Source organism: Culicoides brevitarsis, chromosome 2, assembly GCF_036172545.1.
Source record: "Culicoides brevitarsis isolate CSIRO-B50_1 chromosome 2, AGI_CSIRO_Cbre_v1, whole genome shotgun sequence".
In the NCBI taxonomy this organism is placed as follows: Eukaryota; Metazoa; Arthropoda; class Insecta; order Diptera; family Ceratopogonidae; genus Culicoides; species Culicoides brevitarsis.
The window spans coordinates 42,663,751-42,685,499 of record NC_087086.1 but is presented as its reverse complement, the minus strand read 5'-3'; the positions used below and the strand labels follow the sequence as shown (position 1 = coordinate 42,685,499).

The 21,749-nt window shown below is 29.5% G+C and overlaps 3 protein-coding genes across 3 annotated transcripts; 1 reads left to right on the top strand and 2 right to left on the bottom strand.

Annotated features, from left to right (window-relative positions):
• Positions 1 to 3,958: 3,958 nt before the first annotated feature.
• LOC134831305 (MIP18 family protein galla-1) lies at positions 3,959 to 6,167 on the bottom strand. Its single transcript, XM_063845008.1, has 4 exons — positions 6,032 to 6,167; positions 5,836 to 5,926; positions 5,532 to 5,644; positions 3,959 to 4,415 (listed from the first exon to the last, which is right to left on the bottom strand). The coding sequence occupies exons 1-4, from the start codon at positions 6,068 to 6,070 to the stop codon at positions 4,167 to 4,169; spliced, it is 492 nt and encodes a 163-aa protein (XP_063701078.1). The 5' UTR covers positions 6,071 to 6,167; the 3' UTR covers positions 3,959 to 4,166.
• Positions 6,168 to 16,521: 10,354 nt separating this feature from the next.
• LOC134831902 (uncharacterized) lies at positions 16,522 to 20,078 on the top strand. The gene is made up of 4 exons (XM_063845740.1): positions 16,522 to 16,767; positions 17,543 to 18,714; positions 18,776 to 18,896; positions 18,985 to 20,078. Exons 1-4 carry the CDS (start codon positions 16,687 to 16,689, stop codon positions 19,780 to 19,782), a joined length of 2,172 nt encoding a protein of 723 aa, XP_063701810.1. The 5' UTR covers positions 16,522 to 16,686; the 3' UTR covers positions 19,783 to 20,078.
• LOC134831903 (uncharacterized) lies at positions 20,040 to 21,742 on the bottom strand. The gene has a single exon (XM_063845741.1). The coding sequence runs from the start codon at positions 21,664 to 21,666 to the stop codon at positions 20,263 to 20,265; it is 1,404 nt and encodes a 467-aa protein (XP_063701811.1). The 5' UTR covers positions 21,667 to 21,742; the 3' UTR covers positions 20,040 to 20,262.
• Positions 21,743 to 21,749: the final 7 nt, after the last annotated feature.

The following is a 21,749-nucleotide window of genomic DNA, read 5'->3' as shown; positions in this document are numbered from 1 at the left end:
TATACATAAAATTTTCGAGTAATTTGATTTATAGGCGTCTCGTAGCTTCTCTCTAACGAAAGATCAAATTAATTGTACTAATTGACTCTCCCTAACTATGTTTTCAGACCGAAACATCATCACAACAACCAAGCTTTTCCGCGTACCACACATATAAATTTATTATTGAAATTGAAAACACTCGCGTGCAAAACTCTCAATGTTATGTTTGCATATAAAAGTTTTGCGATTCTCATATAAAATGCACACTTATATGAATTTTATGGGCAATATATGCATGGATAATAACGAGAAATTTTTCAGAACAACAACAGCAGAGTGGTTTCACATTAATATTTAACCAACAATAATCCGATGGCTTTTTATCTGTGATTCGGTGTTCTCTCAACAGCTCGTGGCAACGACGAATCATCAATTCCTGCAAAAATCAATTCCTGACACACATCGATCAGCTAAATACAACTTGGAAAGTTTTCGGACCATCATAATAATAATAATAAATATGAATTTTATATCATCAGTTACTAATTCATATTTTAATATACAAACCTACATCTGATTTCAGTATGTGTGATTCGTTGGCAGAACATGCAACATTTATATTTCCATTAATTTTGTGTGGCAAGGGACTTTGACGTTAAAAATAAAGTGTGTTATAGAGATTATAGACGATGGCAACAACGTGTTTCGAGAGGAAACCCTATTTATTCATTTATTCTTCTCTATATTTCATCAAATATTGACTTGGACATAAAAGTTACTGATAGATGACAGTTTTGTCGGTTGTCATGTGAGTGGATCTTTGGAGTAGATGTTTAAGTAATAAATATAAGAGGACAAATATTATTAATGATAATAATGGAAATTATGATGACGACAGAAGCATTGATTTTTCCTACATGTCATCCTTTGTCAACACGATATTTTGTTTATGACCGCATCGCTTCACTTAAAATTTCTGTCAAGAATGTTTTCTCGTCTTGTCTTGATTAAATCACAACATTCATATCTGCTTGCAAGCAAGAAACAAGTTGTGTTTCTTGACTTTTGTACAAAATAAGCAAAGTTGATGGAGCATAAAAGCAAGCTGGACAAAAAGTAACAGATGGCGACATCTTTCCCTTCTTAAATATATTATTGTTATTAAATTCTTTCATTTATTCATACAAAACCAGAAAACAATCATCAGACCAGTACACTACACACGTGCTTTGAAAAGTCGCTATTCATCGTGCTTGAACCAATATTCGGTTAAAAAATTGTCTGCCATGTCAAAGTTTTTTTTTTGTCACAGTTGGTATTTTCCCTAACATACAGCTTCGTCATTGTACAACCATTCAAAAGGATTTTTATATAAATTAGCCATCATCATCATAATGTCATTCTCCTTTGGTCTCGATTCAAACCTCATTTTGGTAGAATGGTGATGATGTCATTATATTTACATTAATTAATTACTTGGTATGTCGTTTTTTATTTTTGACACAATGCAATTATTTTTAATGAAACTCGGTTTTGTATAACTCATTTTTTTTTAAATTTATTGGTTTCGTAGAATTTCTTATACACTGATGTAAAAAGACAAAGTTTCAATCAGTCTTTTTGAGATTCAAAGGGTTTCCTCTCTTCATAAAAAAGTTTATTAATTAATTTGCGAAAAATTTCCCAAAATGTAATCCAATATATGTAAGAGGATTATACATTTTAATTCATTTGTCGAGAAATATGTTACTTACACAATATATTTGTGGTAAAGTACATCAAGAACGTTCGTATATGGAGAGAATTTTAGGTCATGTGCTGTAATAATAGACCAGACTAGATGATTTTGTCTTTCCGAGAAATTTTTGCAAAAACACACAAGTTGACAAAATTCATACTAAAACAATCGCAAATCTTTATTATTATCATGATCATTACATTACACGGATGAAAAGTTTTCTTCATTTTGATATGTCTCTCGTCTAGGATACGAGCTTCATAGCAACTTATACTCAGAGTTAGCCAAAAAAAAAAAAGAAAAATAATTATGACGTCTCTGTATTGACTTTCATTATGTACCTTTATATACTATGTAAGTATATGTAAGCAAGAACAAAGTGTGTGAAAAGTGAAACAAACGACTGTGCAAAGGACGAAAAAGAGCTAATAATGAGACTCTACAACAAAACAATGTTTTTATACAAAGTAAATACAGACAAAGCATCATTTTACTATGTAAAAAAAATACATGAACAAAAACTGTTTGTCTGTGTGCAGACACGATGACAAAGAGTAACGTCTAGCAAGTTCAAAGTTTTTCTGTTAAAAGTATGAAGATATCAAATGTATTAAGCATGCACACGAAGATAAGATATATCAAATGGCAAAATTCACAGAAAAAGTCTTCAACCGATTTCTGCTGAAATTTTAAATACATTCACATAACTACTGCTTAGTTCAAATGCCCAAGTATACCCGAAGAAAAGTGACTTCAAACAAATACTTTTACACACGAGACTACCTCAAGCATTAGCACATTAGCACACACTCATGAATATTTTTGGATACCATGTAAGTTTAATTCAACATTTATTAAACTTTTGTTAATGTGTAGTTTGTAATTAATGTTTCAGAAAGCAAACAAGGCAAGTATGTGTTTGTTGAAAATGCAAAAACTTCTTCATTTACTAAAGACTTCTATTCTTACTGTGCGACACTACAGGTAAGAGAAAACACTATTGAAGTCTTTATTATTTCCCATGTTGAGTATGTATTATATTTTCGTTGTTTGTTTGTTACCTATTTCTACTCTGTTGCCATCTCACTATTTTGTTACACAGAGATTTGTATAAAATATATATTTGCCCAAATATCCCTGAGGAAAATTAATCTTCTTTCATGTGGAATTTTTCCTTTTTTTTTCTTCATTTTGCGTGGTATACATTTGTGATAAAATTGCGGTTAAATAGAAATAGATGAGATGTTATTTTCTGCATTTTCAAACTACGAACACGCAAGTCAAACCAAATTGACCTAGCATTCACTTTTAATCAGCTTCGGGGCAAAAAATGTTCGTTAACAAGTGTCCTTTTAACAAGCAATGAATGTCTTTGGAATGAATTGACTTCACAAAGAAAATAAAACATGAAAAGGGGAAAAACTAAAAAATCTTTTCTATGCATTTGAGGTTAACGCTTTCAGGTATGTAATCTCATTTTGAGAATGAAAAGCAAAATTTTTCGCGTAAATCAGAAATTGTTGTTGTTTTTTTTTAATATTTAGGTAGTATGTAGGAACGCAGTATTTTATGAAATATTAAAGGAGAAGGAAATACGTGAAAGTCCTGTCCTATTCGCAATGCAACATTAAAATTACTTATATATGTATGTATTATGTAGCTTTTTGCTCTGCACCTACATAGGTACAATTCAAATAAAATTTATATGTACCATGTTAAAATATGTAAAATAGTTTAGAAAATTAAATGAAATTAAGAAATTACTATTGCACGCCGCAACGAATAAACTTTAATGTTTTCACGTGAAAGAGGAGAGAATATTATTTAGCGGTTGCTTGTTTAATTGTATTTGTGGCTGAATAACTGTATTTAGATGAAAATTTTGAAATTTTGCACAACTTGACATAATATTCTACATCAAACGTTTTTTTTTTGTATCGAGAAAAAAATACATATATTTTTCAGTATTTTATTAATTAGCCAAGAAAGAAATGAAACAAATTTCCATAATTGAGCCAATTTAAACGTGTGTATCAAAAAAGACAAACAAAGAAGTCATCAACAATATTTGATAGAAAGAAGAACATCAAAGCGATCGTTTGTGATTTGGTAAAATTCAGCAAATTTTCGCTTCTTCGAAGTAGAAATATGCCTTAAAATACACAAAAACCAAAAAAATATATATATATATTTTAAAATAAAAAAAAAAAACAAGAAAGCAATTAAAACTTTTACGTATTTCAAAATTGTTTCTATATTATTAAAATGCTATAAATAATATTAAATTTGTTTTTAATCTTCTCATTCATGCTAAGTAATATAAAAATGACTGATACAATACAGTCAGCTTGAAACTGTTCCTTCTCCAAAAATCATTATCGCATATCGGGCTGGACAGCAAAATATTATTATTCAAAGTCTCTTTACCAAAAACTTATCCGGTACTTTATTCATCGTCCTTGATACAGTTCTCGACGAGCTCCCGTAAGTTTGGATTTTCCATGGCAGCGGCAATCCTTTCTTTATCATTAATTTGCTTGTTTATCTCTTCTTCGGTACTATGCGTACCCTTTCTTATGTAAATATCTAATTTTAATTTGTGATTAATATTACGTTCAATTTTGACGCGCAAACACAAGCCTATTAAAGTTGCTAGCGAGCAGTGCTGTATTGTTGGCTTGAATTCAACGCGTACCTACACACATAAAAGAAAGAAAGAATTAAAGGAGAGAACGGAAGACAAAAAAAATGATGAGGATGATGAATTTTCATTGTCTTGTGATCTTTTTGGTGTCTTGTGAATTTATTTGTATGAAGATTCTCACCTAATAATTCCTACATTTGCTGTATACTCAATATTATTATTTTATAAAATGGAAAAAGACTGTCTTAAAACTTTGTTTGGTGTTTTTGTCTTTTGTTTAACGTAGAGATTAAAAAAAGATTATGAAAAAAGTAAAAAGACGAGCTGTATGAAAGAAATTCGCGTTATTTGTCATATTCGGTTGCTTTTTAAAGAATTTAAACACCATCCACGTAAAAATCTGATGCTCTTAAGCTTTATGTACAAATTGATAAATTTGAACAATAAGATTAACACGGAATTTCATAAAGAAAAGTGACTAAATACATTTTTAAGTAGCTGAGTTAAATTAACTAGATGATTTTTTTTTTCTTTAAATCGCATCAAATTAAAAAGAACGAAAATGATCAAAAAAGAATTAAGAAAAAGTTTTTGTGATGCTATTTAGTAGACCAAAAGCAAGAGAAAAAAAAACAAAATAAAAGAAGTGCTGACTCGATAAAATTTAAAAATTAGTATACCTACAGTGCAAGAAAGAAAAACTTTTTTTTTTCTTGTCTGTCTTATGCTTTATCTTATCTTGTTTGTACTGTCTCCCCGCAGATTTTGTTTGTTTCGTATCAAATCAACGTCAATCCCTAATGGAAACTTTGTACGGGAATTGAATTTAACATGTACATAGCTACATAGAGGTTGAACGCTATTAAGTGATTAAAATTGAAATTTTCTACTTTTAAGCAAAGAATGAGCGTTAATGTAATAAATAAAAGTTTGGTAATTACCGTCTCGTTGGAATTAAAAATTAACTTTTGGTACTTAGGTGAGATGATATAATCAATATGTGTATGTATATAGGCAATGTCGCGAAATATTTATATTACATGTACCTCATGTTAAAAAAGCTTTGGAGAAAACTTAATAAAAATGTCTAATTTTTCTATACCTACTTGTGGTAAATTAACAAGACAAGAAAAAGACGTTTTTTTTCATTAATTTTAGCATACTTACTACGTGCACATTACTGTCCGTCGGTTTTTCCACAAATATATAGTCTTCACTGATCACATCCAAGTCTTCTAAAGTTGTTGGCTTTTCCGGATCACGTACCGTACGTAAAATGTCTGTTAAAGATAGAACGTGTGAGTTTTCTCTTTTTTCTTTCTTTCAAATTACGCAGCTATTCATAATCTTCATACTGGCGTTCTTAAACGTTCGGAATTCAATAAATTTTACGCCTCTATGTATTTTTTTTCATAATATGTATGTATAAATTAATTTGTCAAATATTTGACTCAGAAAAATTTGTACCAACCGTAAATGGTTTCCTTTAAATCTTGCTCATTTTTGTATCCCAAAGATTCCAACGAAGGTCCTGCTTCTGGCAATGCTTCTTGTCCTAATTCCTAAAAATAAATTAAATTTAATTTAAATTTAATATTAAAAGAAAACTCCTTAAATACCATCAAAAAGCTCACAAATAATTGTTTCTAAAATAAATTGTTACTTACTTCACAATCTGTATCCTTTTTCTTAAAAAACGACAACATTATCACCGATAATTCATTAAAACTTGCGACTTTTTCACAGTCTTTTAAACAATATGCGATGTTATGTTTTTATTTTTATCAGCTGATTGCGGCATACAGTCAAGCTTATATGAATCATACAAATCGAACATTCTCACCATTTATTGCGGTTGCGTTTTGCCGCAAAGTTTTTATAGTAAGCAGTTTAATATGGGACCCGATTTTCTCCAAGCAGTTTTAACGGAATAACAAACTATTTCTATAAGAATTTTAAATGAATCTAAAAATGCGTTTTCGCTCTGCTTAAATTTACAACAAAACGTAACTTTTGTAAAACTGTCATATGATATAATATGATAAAATCGTACTTTTTTTTATTTCATCAAAAATCTATCAGATATCAATGGAAATGAACTTTAGAATGAATATTTATTAAATTTTAGCTTTGAAACCCATCAAAAGTTGGTTGAAAATTGACTTGAGAAAAAAAGTAGGATTTTTGCCCCTCATATGATAAAATCGTTGTTTTTTTGATTTCTTCAAAAATCGATCAGATAGCAATGGAAATCAACTTTAGAATGAATATTTATTAAATTTTAGCTTTGAAACCCATCAAAAGTTGGTTGAAAATTGACTTGAGAAAAAAAGTACGATTTTTGCTCCTCATATGATAAAATCGTACTTTTTTTTATTTCATCAAAAATCGATCAGATAGCAATGGAAATCGACTTTAGAATGAATATTTATTAACTTTTAGCTTTGAAACCCATCAAAAGTTGGTTGAAAATTGACTTGAGAAAAAAAGTACGATTTTTGCTCCTCATATGATAAAATCGTACTTTTTTTTATTTCATCAAAAATCGATCAGATAGCAATGGAAATCGACTTTAGAATGAATATTTATTAAATTTTAGCTTTGAAACCCATCAAAAGTTGGTTGAAAATTTACTTGAGAAAAAAAGTACGATTTTTGCTCCTCATATGATAAAATCGTACTTTTTTTTATTTCATCAAAAATCGATCAGATAGCAATGGAAATCGACTTTAGAATGAATATTTATTAAATTTTAGCTTTGAAACCCATCAAAAGTTGGTTGAAAATTTACTTGAGAAAAAAGTACGATTTTTGCTCCTCATATGATAAAATCGTACTTTTTTTTATTTCATCAAAAATCGATCAGATAGCAATGGAAATCAACTTTAGAATGAATATTTATTAAATTTTAGCTTTGAAACCCATCAAAAGTTGGTTGAAAATTGACTTGAGAAAAAAAGTACGATTTTTGCTCCTCAAATGATAAAATCGTACTTTTTTTTATTTCATCAAAAATCGATCAGATAGCAATGGAAATCAACTTTAGAATGAATATTTATTAACTTTTAGCTTTGAAACCCATCAAAAGTTGGTTGAAAATTGACTTGAGAAAAAAAGTACGATTTTTGCTCCTCATATGATAAAATCGTACTTTTTTTTATTTCATCAAAAATCGATCAGATAGCAATGGAAATCAACTTTAGAATGAATATTTATTAAATTTTAGCTTTGAAACCCATCAAAAGTTGGTTGAAAATTGACTTGAGAAAAAAAGTACGATTTTTGCTCCTCAAATGATAAAATCGTACTTTTTTTTATTTCATCAAAAATCGATCAGATAGCAATGGAAATCAACTTTAGAATGAATATTTATTAACTTTTAGCTTTGAAACCCATCAAAAGTTGGTTGAAAATTGACTTGAGAAAAAAAGTACGATTTTTGCTCCTCATATGATAAAATCGTACTTTTTTTTATTTCATCAAAAATCGATCAGATAGCAATGGAAATCGACTTTAGAATGAATATTTATTAAATTTTAGCTTTGAAACCCATCAAAAGTTGGTTGAAAATTTACTTGAGAAAAAAAGTACGATTTTTGCTCCTCATATGATAAAATCGTACTTTTTTTTATTTCATCAAAAATCGATCAGATAGCAATGGAAATCGACTTTAGAATGAATATTTATTAACTTTTAGCTTTGAAACCCATCAAAAGTTGGTTGAAAATTGACTTGAGAAAAAAAGTACGATTTTTGCTCCTCATATGATAAAATCGTACTTTTTTTTATTTCATCAAAAATCGATCAGATAGCAATGGAAATCGACTTTAGAATGAATATTTATTAAATTTTAGCTTTGAAACCCATCAAAAGTTGGTTGAAAATTTACTTGAGAAAAAAAGTACGATTTTTGCTCCTCATATGATAAAATCGTACTTTTTTTATTTCATCAAAAATCGATCAGATAGCAATGGAAATCAACTTTAGAATGAATATTTATTAACTTTTAGCTTTGAAACCCATCAAAAGTTGGTTGAAAATTGACTTGAGAAAAAAAGTACGATTTTTGCTCCTCATATGATAAAATCGTACTTTTTTTTATTTCATCAAAAATCGATCAGATAGCAATGGAAATCAACTTTAGAATGAATATTTATTAAATTTTAGCTTTGAAACCCATCAAAAGTTGGTTGAAAATTGACTTGAGAAAAAAAGTACGATTTTTGCTCCTCAAATGATAAAATCGTACTTTTTTTTATTTCATCAAAAATCGATCAGATAGCAATGGAAATCAACTTTAGAATGAATATTTATTAACTTTTAGCTTTGAAACCCATCAAAAGTTGGTTGAAAATTGACTTGAGAAAAAAAGTACGATTTTTGCTCCTCATATGATAAAATCGTACTTTTTTTTATTTCATCAAAAATCGATCAGATAGCAATGGAAATCGACTTTAGAATGAATATTTATTAAATTTTAGCTTTGAAACCCATCAAAAGTTGGTTGAAAATTTACTTGAGAAAAAAAGTACGATTTTTGCTCCTCATATGATAAAATCGTACTTTTTTTTATTTCATCAAAAATCGATCAGATAGCAATGGAAATCGACTTTAGAACTTTGAAACCCAGCAATGGAAATAGCAATGGAAATCGACTTTGAATATTTATTAACTTTTAGCTTTGAAACCCATCAAAAGTTGGTTGAAAATTGACTTGAGAAAAAAAGTACGATTTTTGCTCCTCATATGATAAAATCGTACTTTTTTTTATTTCATCAAAAATCGATCAGATAGCAATGGAAATCGACTTTAGAATGAATATTTATTAAATTTTAGCTTTGAAACCCATCAAAAGTTGGTTGAAAATTTACTTGAGAAAAAAAGTACGATTTTTGCTCCTCATATGATAAAATCGTACTTTTTTTTATTTCATCAAAAATCGATCAGATAGCAATGGAAATCGACTTTAGAATGAATATTTATTAAATTTTAGCTTTGAAACCCATCAAAAGTTGGTTGAAAATTTACTTGAGAAAAAAAGTACGATTTTTGCTCCTCATATGATAAAATCGTACTTTTTTTTATTTCATCAAAAATCGATCAGATAGCAATGGAAATCGACTTTAGAATGAATATTTATTAAATTTTAGCTTTGAAACCCATCAAAAGTTGGTTGAAAATTTACTTGAGAAAAAAAGTACGATTTTTGCTCCTCATATGATAAAATCGTACTTTTTTTTATTTCATCAAAAATCGATCAGATAGCAATGGAAATCGACTTTAGAATGAATATTTATTAAATTTTAGCTTTGAAACCCATCAAAAGTTGGTTGAAAATTTACTTGAGAAAAAAAGTACGATTTTTGCTCCTCAAATGATAAAATCGTACTTTTTTTTATTTCATCAAAAATCGATCAGATAGCAATGGAAATCGACTTTAGAATGAATATTTATTAAATTTTAGCTTTGAAACCCATCAAAAGTTGGTTGAAAATTTACTTGAGAAAAAAAGTACGATTTTTGCTCCTCATATGATAAAATCGTACTTTTTTTTATTTCATCAAAAATCGATCAGATAGCAATGGAAATCGACTTTAGAATGAATATTTATTAAATTTTAGCTTTGAAACCCATCAAAAGTTGGTTGAAAATTTACTTGAGAAAAAAAGTACGATTTTTGCTCCTCAAATGATAAAATCGTACTTTTTTTTTATTTCATCAAAAATCGATCAGATAGCAATGGAAATCGACTTTAGAATGAATATTTATTAACTTTTAGCTTTGAAACCCATCAAAAGTTGGTTGAAAATTGACTTGAGAAAAAAAGTACGATTTTTGCTCCTCATATGATAAAATCGTACTTTTTTTTATTTCATCAAAAATCGATCAGATAGCAATGGAAATCGACTTTAGAATGAATATTTATTAAATTTTAGCTTTGAAACCCATCAAAAGTTGGTTGAAAATTTACTTGAGAAAAAAAGTACGATTTTTGCTCCTCATATGATAAAATCGTACTTTTTTTTATTTCATCAAAAATCGATCAGATAGCAATGGAAATCGACTTTAGAATGAATATTTATTAACTTTTAGCTTTGAAACCCATCAAAAGTTGGTTGAAAATTGACTTGAGAAAAAAAGTACGATTTTTGCTCCTCATATGATAAAATCGTACTTTTTTTTATTTCATCAAAAATCGATCAGATAGCAATGGAAATCGACTTTAGAATGAATATTTATTAAATTTTAGCTTTGAAACCCATCAAAAGTTGGTTGAAAATTTACTTGAGAAAAAAAGTACGATTTTTGCTCCTCATATGATAAAATCGTACTTTTTTTTATTTCATCAAAAATCGATCAGATAGCAATGGAAATCGACTTTAGAATGAATATTTATTAAATTTTAGCTTTGAAACCCATCAAAAGTTGGTTGAAAATTTACTTGAGAAAAAAAGTACGATTTTTGCTCCTCATATGATAAAATCGTACTTTTTTTTATTTCATCAAAAATCGATCAGATAGCAATGGAAATCGACTTTAGAATGAATATTTATTAAATTTTAGCTTTGAAACCCATCAAAAGTTGGTTGAAAATTGACTTGAGAAAAAAAGTACGATTTTTGCTCCTCATATGATAAAATCGTACTTTTTTTTATTTCATCAAAAATCGATCAGATAGCAATGGAAATCGACTTTAGAATGAATATTTATTAAATTTTAGCTTTGAAACCCATCAAAAGTTGGTTGAAAATTGACTTGAGAAAAAAAGTACGATTTTTGCTCCTCATATGATAAAATCGTACTTTTTTTTATTTCATCAAAAATCGATCAGATAGCAATGGAAATCGACTTTAGAATGAATATTTATTAAATTTTAGCTTTGAAACCCATCAAAAGTTGGTTGAAAATTTACTTGAGAAAAAAAGTACGATTTTTGCTCCTCAAATGATAAAATCGTACTTTTTTTTATTTCATCAAAAATCGATCAGATAGCAATGGAAATCGACTTTAGAATGAATATTTATTAAATTTTAGCTTTGAAACCCATCAAAAGTTGGTTGAAAATTTACTTGAGAAAAAAAGTACGATTTTTGCTCCTCATATGATAAAATCGTACTTTTTTTTATTTCATCAAAAATCGATCAGATAGCAATGGAAATCGACTTTAGAATGAATATTTATTAAATTTTAGCTTTGAAACCCATCAAAAGTTGGTTGAAAATTTACTTGAGAAAAAAAGTACGATTTTTGCTCCTCATATGATAAAATCGTACTTTTTTTTATTTCATCAAAAATCGATCAGATAGCAATGGAAATCGACTTTAGAATGAATATTTATTAAATTTTAGCTTTGAAACCCATCAAAAGTTGGTTGAAAATTTACTTGAGAAAAAAAGTACGATTTTTGCTCCTCAAATGATAAAATCGTACTTTTTTTTATTTCATCAAAAATCGATCAGATAGCAATGGAAATCAACTTTAGAATGAATATTTATTAACTTTTAGCTTTGAAACCCATCAAAAGTTGGTTGAAAATTGACTTGAGAAAAAAAGTACGATTTTTGCTCCTCATATGATAAAATCGTACTTTTTTTTATTTCATCAAAAATCGATCAGATAGCAATGGAAATCGACTTTAGAATGAATATTTATTAAATTTTAGCTTTGAAACCCATCAAAAGTTGGTTGAAAATTTACTTGAGAAAAAAAGTACGATTTTTGCTCCTCATATGATAAAATCGTACTTTTTTTTATTTCATCAAAAATCGATCAGATAGCAATGGAAATCGACTTTAGAATGAATATTTATTAACTTTTAGCTTTGAAACCCATCAAAAGTTGGTTGAAAATTGACTTGAGAAAAAAAGTACGATTTTTGCTCCTCATATGATAAAATCGTACTTTTTTTTATTTCATCAAAAATCGATCAGATAGCAATGGAAATCGACTTTAGAATGAATATTTATTAAATTTTAGCTTTGAAACCCATCAAAAGTTGGTTGAAAATTGACTTGAGAAAAAAAGTACGATTTTTGCTCCTCATATGATAAAATCGTACTTTTTTTTATTTCATCAAAAATCGATCAGATAGCAATGGAAATCAACTTTAGAATGAATATTTATTAAATTTTAGCTTTGAAACCCATCAAAAGTTGGTTGAAAATTGACTTGAGAAAAAAAGTACGATTTTTGCTCCTCAAATGATAAAATCGTACTTTTTTTTATTTCATCAAAAATCGATCAGATAGCAATGGAAATCAACTTTAGAATGAATATTTATTAACTTTTAGCTTTGAAACCCATCAAAAGTTGGTTGAAAATTGACTTGAGAAAAAAAGTACGATTTTTGCTCCTCATATGATAAAATCGTACTTTTTTTTATTTCATCAAAAATCGATCAGATAGCAATGGAAATCAACTTTAGAATGAATATTTATTAAATTTTAGCTTTGAAACCCATCAAAAGTTGGTTGAAAATTGACTTGAGAAAAAAAGTACGATTTTTGCTCCTCAAATGATAAAATCGTACTTTTTTTTATTTCATCAAAAATCGATCAGATAGCAATGGAAATCGACTTTAGAATGAATATTTATTAAATTTTAGCTTTGAAACCCATCAAAAGTTGGTTGAAAATTTACTTGAGAAAAAAAGTACGATTTTTGCTCCTCATATGATAAAATCGTACTTTTTTTTATTTCATCAAAAATCGATCAGATAGCAATGGAAATCGACTTTAGAATGAATATTTATTAACTTTTAGCTTTGAAACCCATCAAAAGTTGGTTGAAAATTGACTTGAGAAAAAAAGTACGATTTTTGCTCCTCATATGATAAAATCGTACTTTTTTTTATTTCATCAAAAATCGATCAGATAGCAATGGAAATCGACTTTAGAATGAATATTTATTAAATTTTAGCTTTGAAACCCATCAAAAGTTGGTTGAAAATTTACTTGAGAAAAAAAGTACGATTTTTGCTCCTCATATGATAAAATCGTACTTTTTTTTATTTCATCAAAAATCGATCAGATAGCAATGGAAATCGACTTTAGAATGAATATTTATTAAATTTTAGCTTTGAAACCCATCAAAAGTTGGTTGAAAATTTACTTGAGAAAAAAAGTACGATTTTTGCTCCTCATATGATAAAATCGTACTTTTTTTTATTTCATCAAAAATCGATCAGATAGCAATGGAAATCGACATATGATAAAATCGTACTTTTTTTTATTTCATCAAAAATCGATCAGATAGCAATGGAAATCGACTTTAGAATGAATATTTATTAACTTTTAGCTTTGAAACCCATCAAAAGTTGGTTGAAAATTGACTTGAGAAAAAAAGTACGATTTTTGCTCCTCATATGATAAAATCGTACTTTTTTTTATTTCATCAAAAATCGATCAGATAGCAATGGAAATCGACTTTAGAATGAATATTTATTAAATTTTAGCTTTGAAACCCATCAAAAGTTGGTTGAAAATTGACTTGAGAAAAAAAGTACGATTTTTGCTCCTCATATGATAAAATCGTACTTTTTTTTATTTCATCAAAAATCGATCAGATAGCAACGGAAATCGACTTTAGAATGAATATTTATTAAATTTTAGCTTTGAAACCCATCAAAAGTTGGTTGAAAATTTACTTGAGAAAAAAAGTACGATTTTTGCTCCTCATATGATAAAATCGTACTTTTTTTTTATTTCATCAAAAATCGAAAATCGATCAGATAGCAATGGAAATCGACTTTAGAATGAATATTTATTAACTTTTAGCTTTGAAACCCATCAAAAGTTGGTTGAAAATTGACTTGAGAAAAAAATACGATTTTTGCTCCTCATATGATAAAATCGTACTTTTTTTTATTTCATCAAAAATCGATCAGATAGCAATGGAAATCGACTTTAGAATGAATATTTATTAAATTTTAGCTTTGAAACCCATCAAAAGTTGGTTGAAAATTTACTTGAGAAAAAAAGTACGATTTTTGCTCCTCATATGATAAAATCGTACTTTTTTTTATTTCATCAAAAATCGATCAGATAGCAATGGAAATCGACTTTAGAATGAATATTTATTAACTTTTAGCTTTGAAACCCATCAAAAGTTGGTTGAAAATTGACTTGAGAAAAAAAGTACGATTTTTGCTCCTCATATGATAAAATCGTACTTTTTTTTATTTCATCAAAAATCGATCAGATAGCAATGGAAATCGACTTTAGAATGAATATTTATTAACTGTTAGCTTTGAAACCCATCAAAAATTGGTTGAAAAGTGACTTGAGAAAAAAACGATTTTTGCTCCTCATGTGATAATCATCTATTGGTATTTAGGGAAATTATTGCCCAAAAGTTCTTTTTTATTTTCAAAAAGAATCAAGAATAAAAAATATTTAAGCTTTAAATTGGATAATTTTTGAAGAGAAGGCAATATGAGGGAAATTATTACCAAATGCTGCTCAAGAGTTCTTTCTTTATTATTATTATTTTCGAAAGAACCTAACTAACCTGAGCTATAACGCACTTTTCGATTTCCTGCGAAAACTTAAAACTACCTAACGCTCTATAGCAGAATCCCTTACATACTAATGAGGAACACAATTCCCGTTACAAAAATAATTGAAGCTTTCCCTGACTTAAAAAATATTAACTTTCCCTATAGAACGACAAATGCTCTAAACTTAATTTTAGCTGAAAAAACTTAAAAACTACCCTAACAAAAAGTGCGTGATATATTCTGCTTAATACTAAAAAAGTTTCAAAAAATTACCCATTTTCTTGTCGTTGTCGTTTTCGTCTTTCCTTTTACGTGTTGTGCCTTCCTTCTTTCCTTTTGATGTTTTGCTAAAAAAAAAAAAAATCGGAACTCTTTTTGACAACGCAAATTGCCGCAAAGAGTTCCAAATTACAATATATTCCATCAAAATTGATGACTTACCCTGAATTTCAACGCACATTCTGATCATCTAAATTGCCTTGATCATATTTCATTTTTTTGTTTCATCCTCAATATTTGTCTTCCAGTCTCCATGTTTTCCTGATATTTCCTTGCATTGTTTTGCCAATTCTAATGAAAAATCATATTAAAAGACATCTAACATATAAAAAAAAAACTCAAAATTTCTACCAACATCGTGTTTAGTTTCTGTTCACGTGCATCCAATATGGCGGATAACATTTGAATAGACCGGTACAAAAAATAAAAATGTTTCAAGCCATTAAATTATTTTTTTTGTTAAAAGAAATTTTTACAAATTTAATTTTGATCAATCGTATGAAAAATAATATTTTTCATTTATTGTTAGAAAAAATATTCAATGATTATTTATTTCAGGTATAATAATTTATCTATAATTTCTTAAAAATTTTAAATTATTGGTTCAAATCATGACATAAAAAATGTGTTTGAACTGATTTTCTATAACTGAAAAAATAAAAAAAGAGATAAAAATAAAATAAAAAAAAATATAAAAATATAAAAAAAATCAAAATTTAAAAGATATTCATAGTTGCTCACTGTGCATGAGTCGAATAACATCTCCGTATTATCACATTTACGTGTACACATACATACACTCTCTCTTTATCAAACATTCATCATGTATTGTATATTCAGTTGTTTGTAAAAGTTGGAGCTGCGCAGGTGTCGTGAGAAGAGCCTCGCGAGAATCGTTCTTGTTATACGTAGACAAAAGCCGCACGTGAGTTCGTGTCTCACTGAAAATTGAAAGGATATTCAGAGTGTGTAGAACTTCGTGAAGGTAAAGCCATATTATTATTATTAAGGGCTCTACCTTCATTTTTTGTGTACAATACACAATTTATCCTTATAAAAAAAATATATAAAATAGAAAAATTGTGCAATGAACTTTATTGTGCCTCTTATAAGTGTTAAGTTTAATTATAACATACAGCAAGGAAGAAGAAAAGCAACTCTGTAAATCAATTTTAGAATATAAATGAATTCATTTTGATGCTTCAAACCTACAGACACATAATATTGATTGAATTTATACGCAAGTGCTACTTAGTTGATTTTTTGCAATCCTAATATTTTCTTTATTTAGGATTACTAACAAGAATGTATGTAACAAATATTCCTGAATGAAAGAAAGAAAATTTCAGTATGCTAAAACACACAAAATCAAACAAAAAAAGTTACTTACAATAGTAGTTGCTATTGCTAAAAAGTTTTTTCACAAAAAAAAATGAGAAAATGAGGAGATTGTAACTATTTCGTAATTTATTGTAGAAAATGTTAAACAGCATAATCTCAACAGATGCACACTCTTAAAGATCTTGAAAACTAAATCTAAAAAATATGGCAATGGCAATAAGTGAACGCAAAAATCCTCTTCCAGGACGACGAGTCTTCAGTGACGAAGAATTAGATGCTATAAAGGTAAATATCGCATTTGTTTACTTTTTGTCTATTTAAGATTGAGATAAGTGATTGGAATCAAGTCAAATATTTACTTTCTACATGCAATCTAAAACTTTCTTTATCCTATTACTTATCATAATATCGTGTTTCTTTTAAGGATTTATATTTTGTTAGAAATTCTGAATCTTGAAAATTTAAGTTTTCGATTAAAATTGATTGATTTAATAGTTATAAACTAAAAACCACAATATGAGTCATACATTTCATTTACATTTTTATTTTGTTTTTTTTTTTCAAAATTGATTCGCATGGTCAGTGTTGCATTTATATCAGTTCCGTATGATTCTGATCTTTTGTGTACAAACCATTGCCGAATAAATATTATGTATAAGTACTTGTTATGGTTAAATCACTCGACTCGCTAAATTGTATAGAAATTTAAATTTATCTAATGTGTTATCGTTTAATGAACTTATTTTTATGAACCAAAATTTTGTCAAATTAAATGCGAATGGACAATGATAGTTGAATCGCTTCGATAGTTTATCTTGTAGAAATGTTACAACCTGTTCGATATACATTCATTCTTATACATATTAGACAATATGTTAAGTGCAGTATGTAAAAATGGGTTTGCTTATCGTAAAACGGAAATAAATGTTTGTTAAGATATTCTCTATTGTTATTTGTCTCGCGAACAAATTAATACACAGCATGTCCATATTTATTTGCAATTTGTGATTTGAATTAATTATTATTTTATTAATTAAGTATATTTCTTTTTCATTTACAGACAAATATACCTGTTTTGGAGCGCGTAAAGTCGGATCGTATTGTCATTACACGCCCCGAAGAAGATCGTCGCCGTAGAACGATAATTGTCGAAAAGAAAAATGACTCTTTTGGCTTTACATTGCAAAGTTACGGAGTTAATCACAGTAATAGATGTGTCGAAAATGACACAGATACTTTTACATATGTGGATTATGTTGAATACGATGGTCCTGCATATAAAGCGGGAATGCGAGAGGGTGATATTATTCTTTCCATCAACGGAAAAAGTATGGATAAAGCAGATCATAAAACAATCGTTGAGTATATCAAAAATTGTGATACGCGAATGCGAATGGTTGTGTTATTTGAGGATTGTGTACGAAAAGTAGAGCTTCATGTGCGTTATGTGCAACTTCAGGAACTTTTGCGGGCCAAAATGAATGAATTGGAGAGAGTTTGCATCAAGGAACGTGAGTTGTTAGAGGGAAAATGGAAAACCCATTCACTTCCAGCACGAAAAAAAGCAAATGCAACGGCGCAAGACAATGGCGATATCTCACCGACAGACTCTGGTTTTAATGCTACTTGGAGAACAACAAGCTCGACGGAAGACATCAATCGTCAAAAGCATGTTGGAACAAATATTGTACCTCCGCCTCCTCAATATACATTTACTTATCAATATATGGATCCTCAATGCAAATACATCGTTAAAAATGCATCCAATTCTAATCAAAGTAGCGGGGAATGTTTGGCAAACGCCGGCAATAACAGCAATCATAAAACCCTTCCAGCACGTAGTAAAAGTGATTATCATTACTTTTTACCTCGCACAGCTTCGACAGATAACGCAACGACATATAACCCAAACGCCAACCCAAGCATCGCAAAGCAAAATTTAATATCTGGCTCACATCATCATCATCATCATCATTCGGCAATTCAACAGCAACAACAAGTGTCTGCTTTTCAACAAACTCCCGTACGTGCGGATGCCTCGAAACAACGAAAGCACTGTCACAACCATCTTTGTGCTCCGTGTATGGCGATTCCGAAGAGAGACAAAAGTCGAACAGGTCGCGAACAACCCACAAAAGGCGCGTTGTCTGGAAAAGAAAATGATAACACGAGTTTGGATGCATATGATTTGGCGAGTAGTCCATGCTGCGATCCAAATTGTGTTCCGACAAGGTAGAGTACGATTTGAAGGATATTATAAACGAAACTAATTAAATACTTTTCTTTTTTTTAGACGCAAGTCACGACATCATCATAAGCACAAACATAAAGATAAAGATCGCATTCAACGTCCAAAATCACAAATTCATGAACCATCAAATACCGTAATACATTCACATCCCGACGAGAAACATGTTAGTATTGCTTCTTAAATGAAAATTTTTGATGCTTTTTGTGTTGATTCTCATCAAATTCATTACTTTTTTTTCTTTTTGATTGTAGAAACATAGCTTTAGATATTTTGACTTGAACAATAGTAGCAACAATGGAATGAATAGCCTTTGTAGTTTACATTCATCTAATTGCACATCGAGTGAATTTGGGCATTCGACTTGCGAAAACTCCGCTGGAAGCTATACAACATCTCTGAGCACAGATACTCTCTATTGGGATCAACAAAACACACCCGGAAAAGCTGTCAAACAAAATAATCCCTGTCAAAAAGGGAGTTATGGTCCTCCGCATTATCGTTATGTTCATCATCAAGTTCAGCCAATGCGTGCTACGGTACAGCATTTTCATCATCCGGAATTTGTTTCAAAACCAAAATCGTGGGATAATCTTTCGCAAACGCCTCCAAAAGGAGCAACAGTTAATAATGGAACATATGGCTATGGATATGGATATTTGGATATTGTTGGAGCATGTAAAGGCGATGGACAATGTCAATATAGCACTAACAAAATGCCTGTAATAACGATGCAACAACAACGGCATTCCATTCCGCGAAAGCAACAACAAAACTCTAACTACGAACGTTTCACACCTTTTGTAGATAATTATGCGCCTCCTCCGATGCAGTTTCTTCAAGAAACTACAACAATCACAACGACAATTACAACAAAGTCTACTGAAAATTTGATGGGTGCTGGATGTTACAACCTTTCGGATGGAAGTTGTGAATGTCTAAATCAGGCAGCAACAACATATGGTCATTATGGCACAAACAAATTGAATAATTGTGCGACAACAACACCCAGAGGAGTTACTGCCAAAGTTTCTGAAATCACAAGGCTCTAATTTACTACTTTAGCAAATAGGTTTTACCTTTAAAGAGTTTTGCCATATCATCATTATCACAATAAATAGATAGATAGAATGAAAAAAAAAAAATTCTGAAGTTCAGATGAAAATTTTATTTAAAAATTTAGAAAAAAGAAGATTAGAATTTTGTTGTTACCAAAGCCCTCATTGTAGTTATCAGTTAAAAACATGTATTTTTAGGTGCGTAGTTCTATAATAATTTATTATTATAGAATTTATTATTAATAAATATAGTTATTAAAGTTAAAATACTGATAATGGTTGAAACTTGTAAAGTTCGTCTTATTTAGCCAAAAAAATACTTCTAATGCATTTAACTCATAAATAGAAGTATTATGATGCAAATTTTTAATAACCCAAAATTTTGATTACCAAAAAAGTTCGTTAGTATCAATAAATTAAATGTTGAGTAAATAAAGTTGGTTTTTTTGTTACATTCTAATTCAACGTTTGCATTTATAAACTTGATCTGTGTTTTTGCGGTGTGTGATGATAATGACAGTGATAAATTAACCGATTATTTCTATAAAACGTCTTTAGGCACTGTCCGCATTCGTATTGTGCACGAAATGGAGCTAATACTCTCCAATGCTTTTCTCTCAAATGACATCTAAGCTCAGCATTATCCTCAAACTTTGACTTGCAAACTGCACATTTATATTTTTCTGATGCATAAAATGACGGCAGAAACGACGTGTCTTTCGATGGATGGTCAACAACGACTTTTTTTCGAAAAATTCGTTGCCAAAATCGATTTTTCTTCTTTGTTTCTTTTAATTTTAATGATTGCAATGGAACAAAATCTGTCGCATCAAGAAAACTGATGGGAGTGCTCGTGATCATCGAAGATGAGTTCTTTGAATTCTTTTTCTGTATTCTATGAGACTTTTGGTTCTTGTTCATTGGCGTACTTGAAGATGAAGAAAAGAGTTTTTTCCATTGTCGTTTCTTTGGTGTTGGGCTCTCGCGAAGTCTATAAAGAGGATCACTTGGCTCAAGTGTATAATTATGCTCAACGTTTGCAGGTAAATCAAACCGCAATTCACGCCTTGCTGACATATTTCGTTTTGAATGATCGTCTCCTATACGACGTAAAGAAGCACTTGATGGCGAAAAAATAATTCGACCTGACATATTTGTCTTTCGTTTTAAGATAGATTTGAGCTGTGGCTGTGTTTGTTGTTCTTTCTTTCCCTCTTTACCGCTGATATCTAAACTCTTCAAAAGATCACTCATTCCGGGAGAACAAGCTATTAACTCGACACTCGGGCATTCGTTTTTGCGGCTTTTCCATTCTGTCATATTTCCTTCGGATTCTTGCCATTTTTGTAGAACACCTGGACTGTGATGTTGCGCCAAATGCACGGGTATTAAGACAAAATGATAGAAAACAGCTGTACAATACGGACAAGTATGAATATCGTAAATATCAGTAACAGATTTTTTCTTCGATGCAATCTCCATTATTTCGTTCATGTGCACTTTCTTTAGATGGTCTTTTAAACTGAATTCAAACATGTATTCGACAGCACAAAAGGGGCAATACAAACATCTCGGAATGTGAATAGCATTCGATACAATGCAATCTGCTAATTGACTCACGTCGAGTTGCGAATCATTTTTCATCACAGATACTCCCAAGTCAACGTCTATTAGAGAGTTGTTCAACATTTCAAAGGCTTTTCCATGAGATAACTTTCCTCGAAGATTATTTATTGGCGAGATTATGTTTTTTATTCCGCTCTTCAGTAATAAATCGTTTTCGTTTCCGCACGAGCTGTTATTCAATAAGTTGAGATCTGATTTGACTACACGCAAATTTGTAGGCTTTGCTACACATTTTAACACTTTTTCAGACATATTTTGACGTTTTTGTCGTCAAATTGATGAAAATTTAGCTAACCGCTGAAAGTTGTTTTTTTCCGTTTAACGATATTTTTTGA

Coding starts and splice junctions, on each gene's coding strand:
- LOC134831902 (XM_063845740.1), top strand. CDS start 16,687: ATGGCAATGGCAATAAGTGAACGCAAAAATCCTCTTCCAGGACGACGA. Junction 18,715..18,775: donor CCAAATTGTGTTCCGACAAG/GTAGAGTACGAT, acceptor TCTTTTTTTTAG/ACGCAAGTCACGACATCATC. Junction 18,897..18,984: donor CACATCCCGACGAGAAACAT/GTTAGTATTGCT, acceptor TTTTGATTGTAG/AAACATAGCTTTAGATATTT.
- LOC134831903 (XM_063845741.1), bottom strand. CDS start 21,666: ATGTCTGAAAAAGTGTTAAAATGTGTAGCAAAGCCTACAAATTTGCGT.
- LOC134831305 (XM_063845008.1), bottom strand. CDS start 6,070: ATGTTGTCGTTTTTTAAGAAAAAGGATACAGATTGTGAA. Junction 5,645..5,835: donor TTTAAAGGAAACCATTTACG/GTTGGTACAAAT, acceptor TATCTTTAACAG/ACATTTTACGTACGGTACGT. Junction 4,416..5,531: donor CGGACAGTAATGTGCACGTA/GTAAGTATGCTA, acceptor TTATGTGTGTAG/GTACGCGTTGAATTCAAGCC.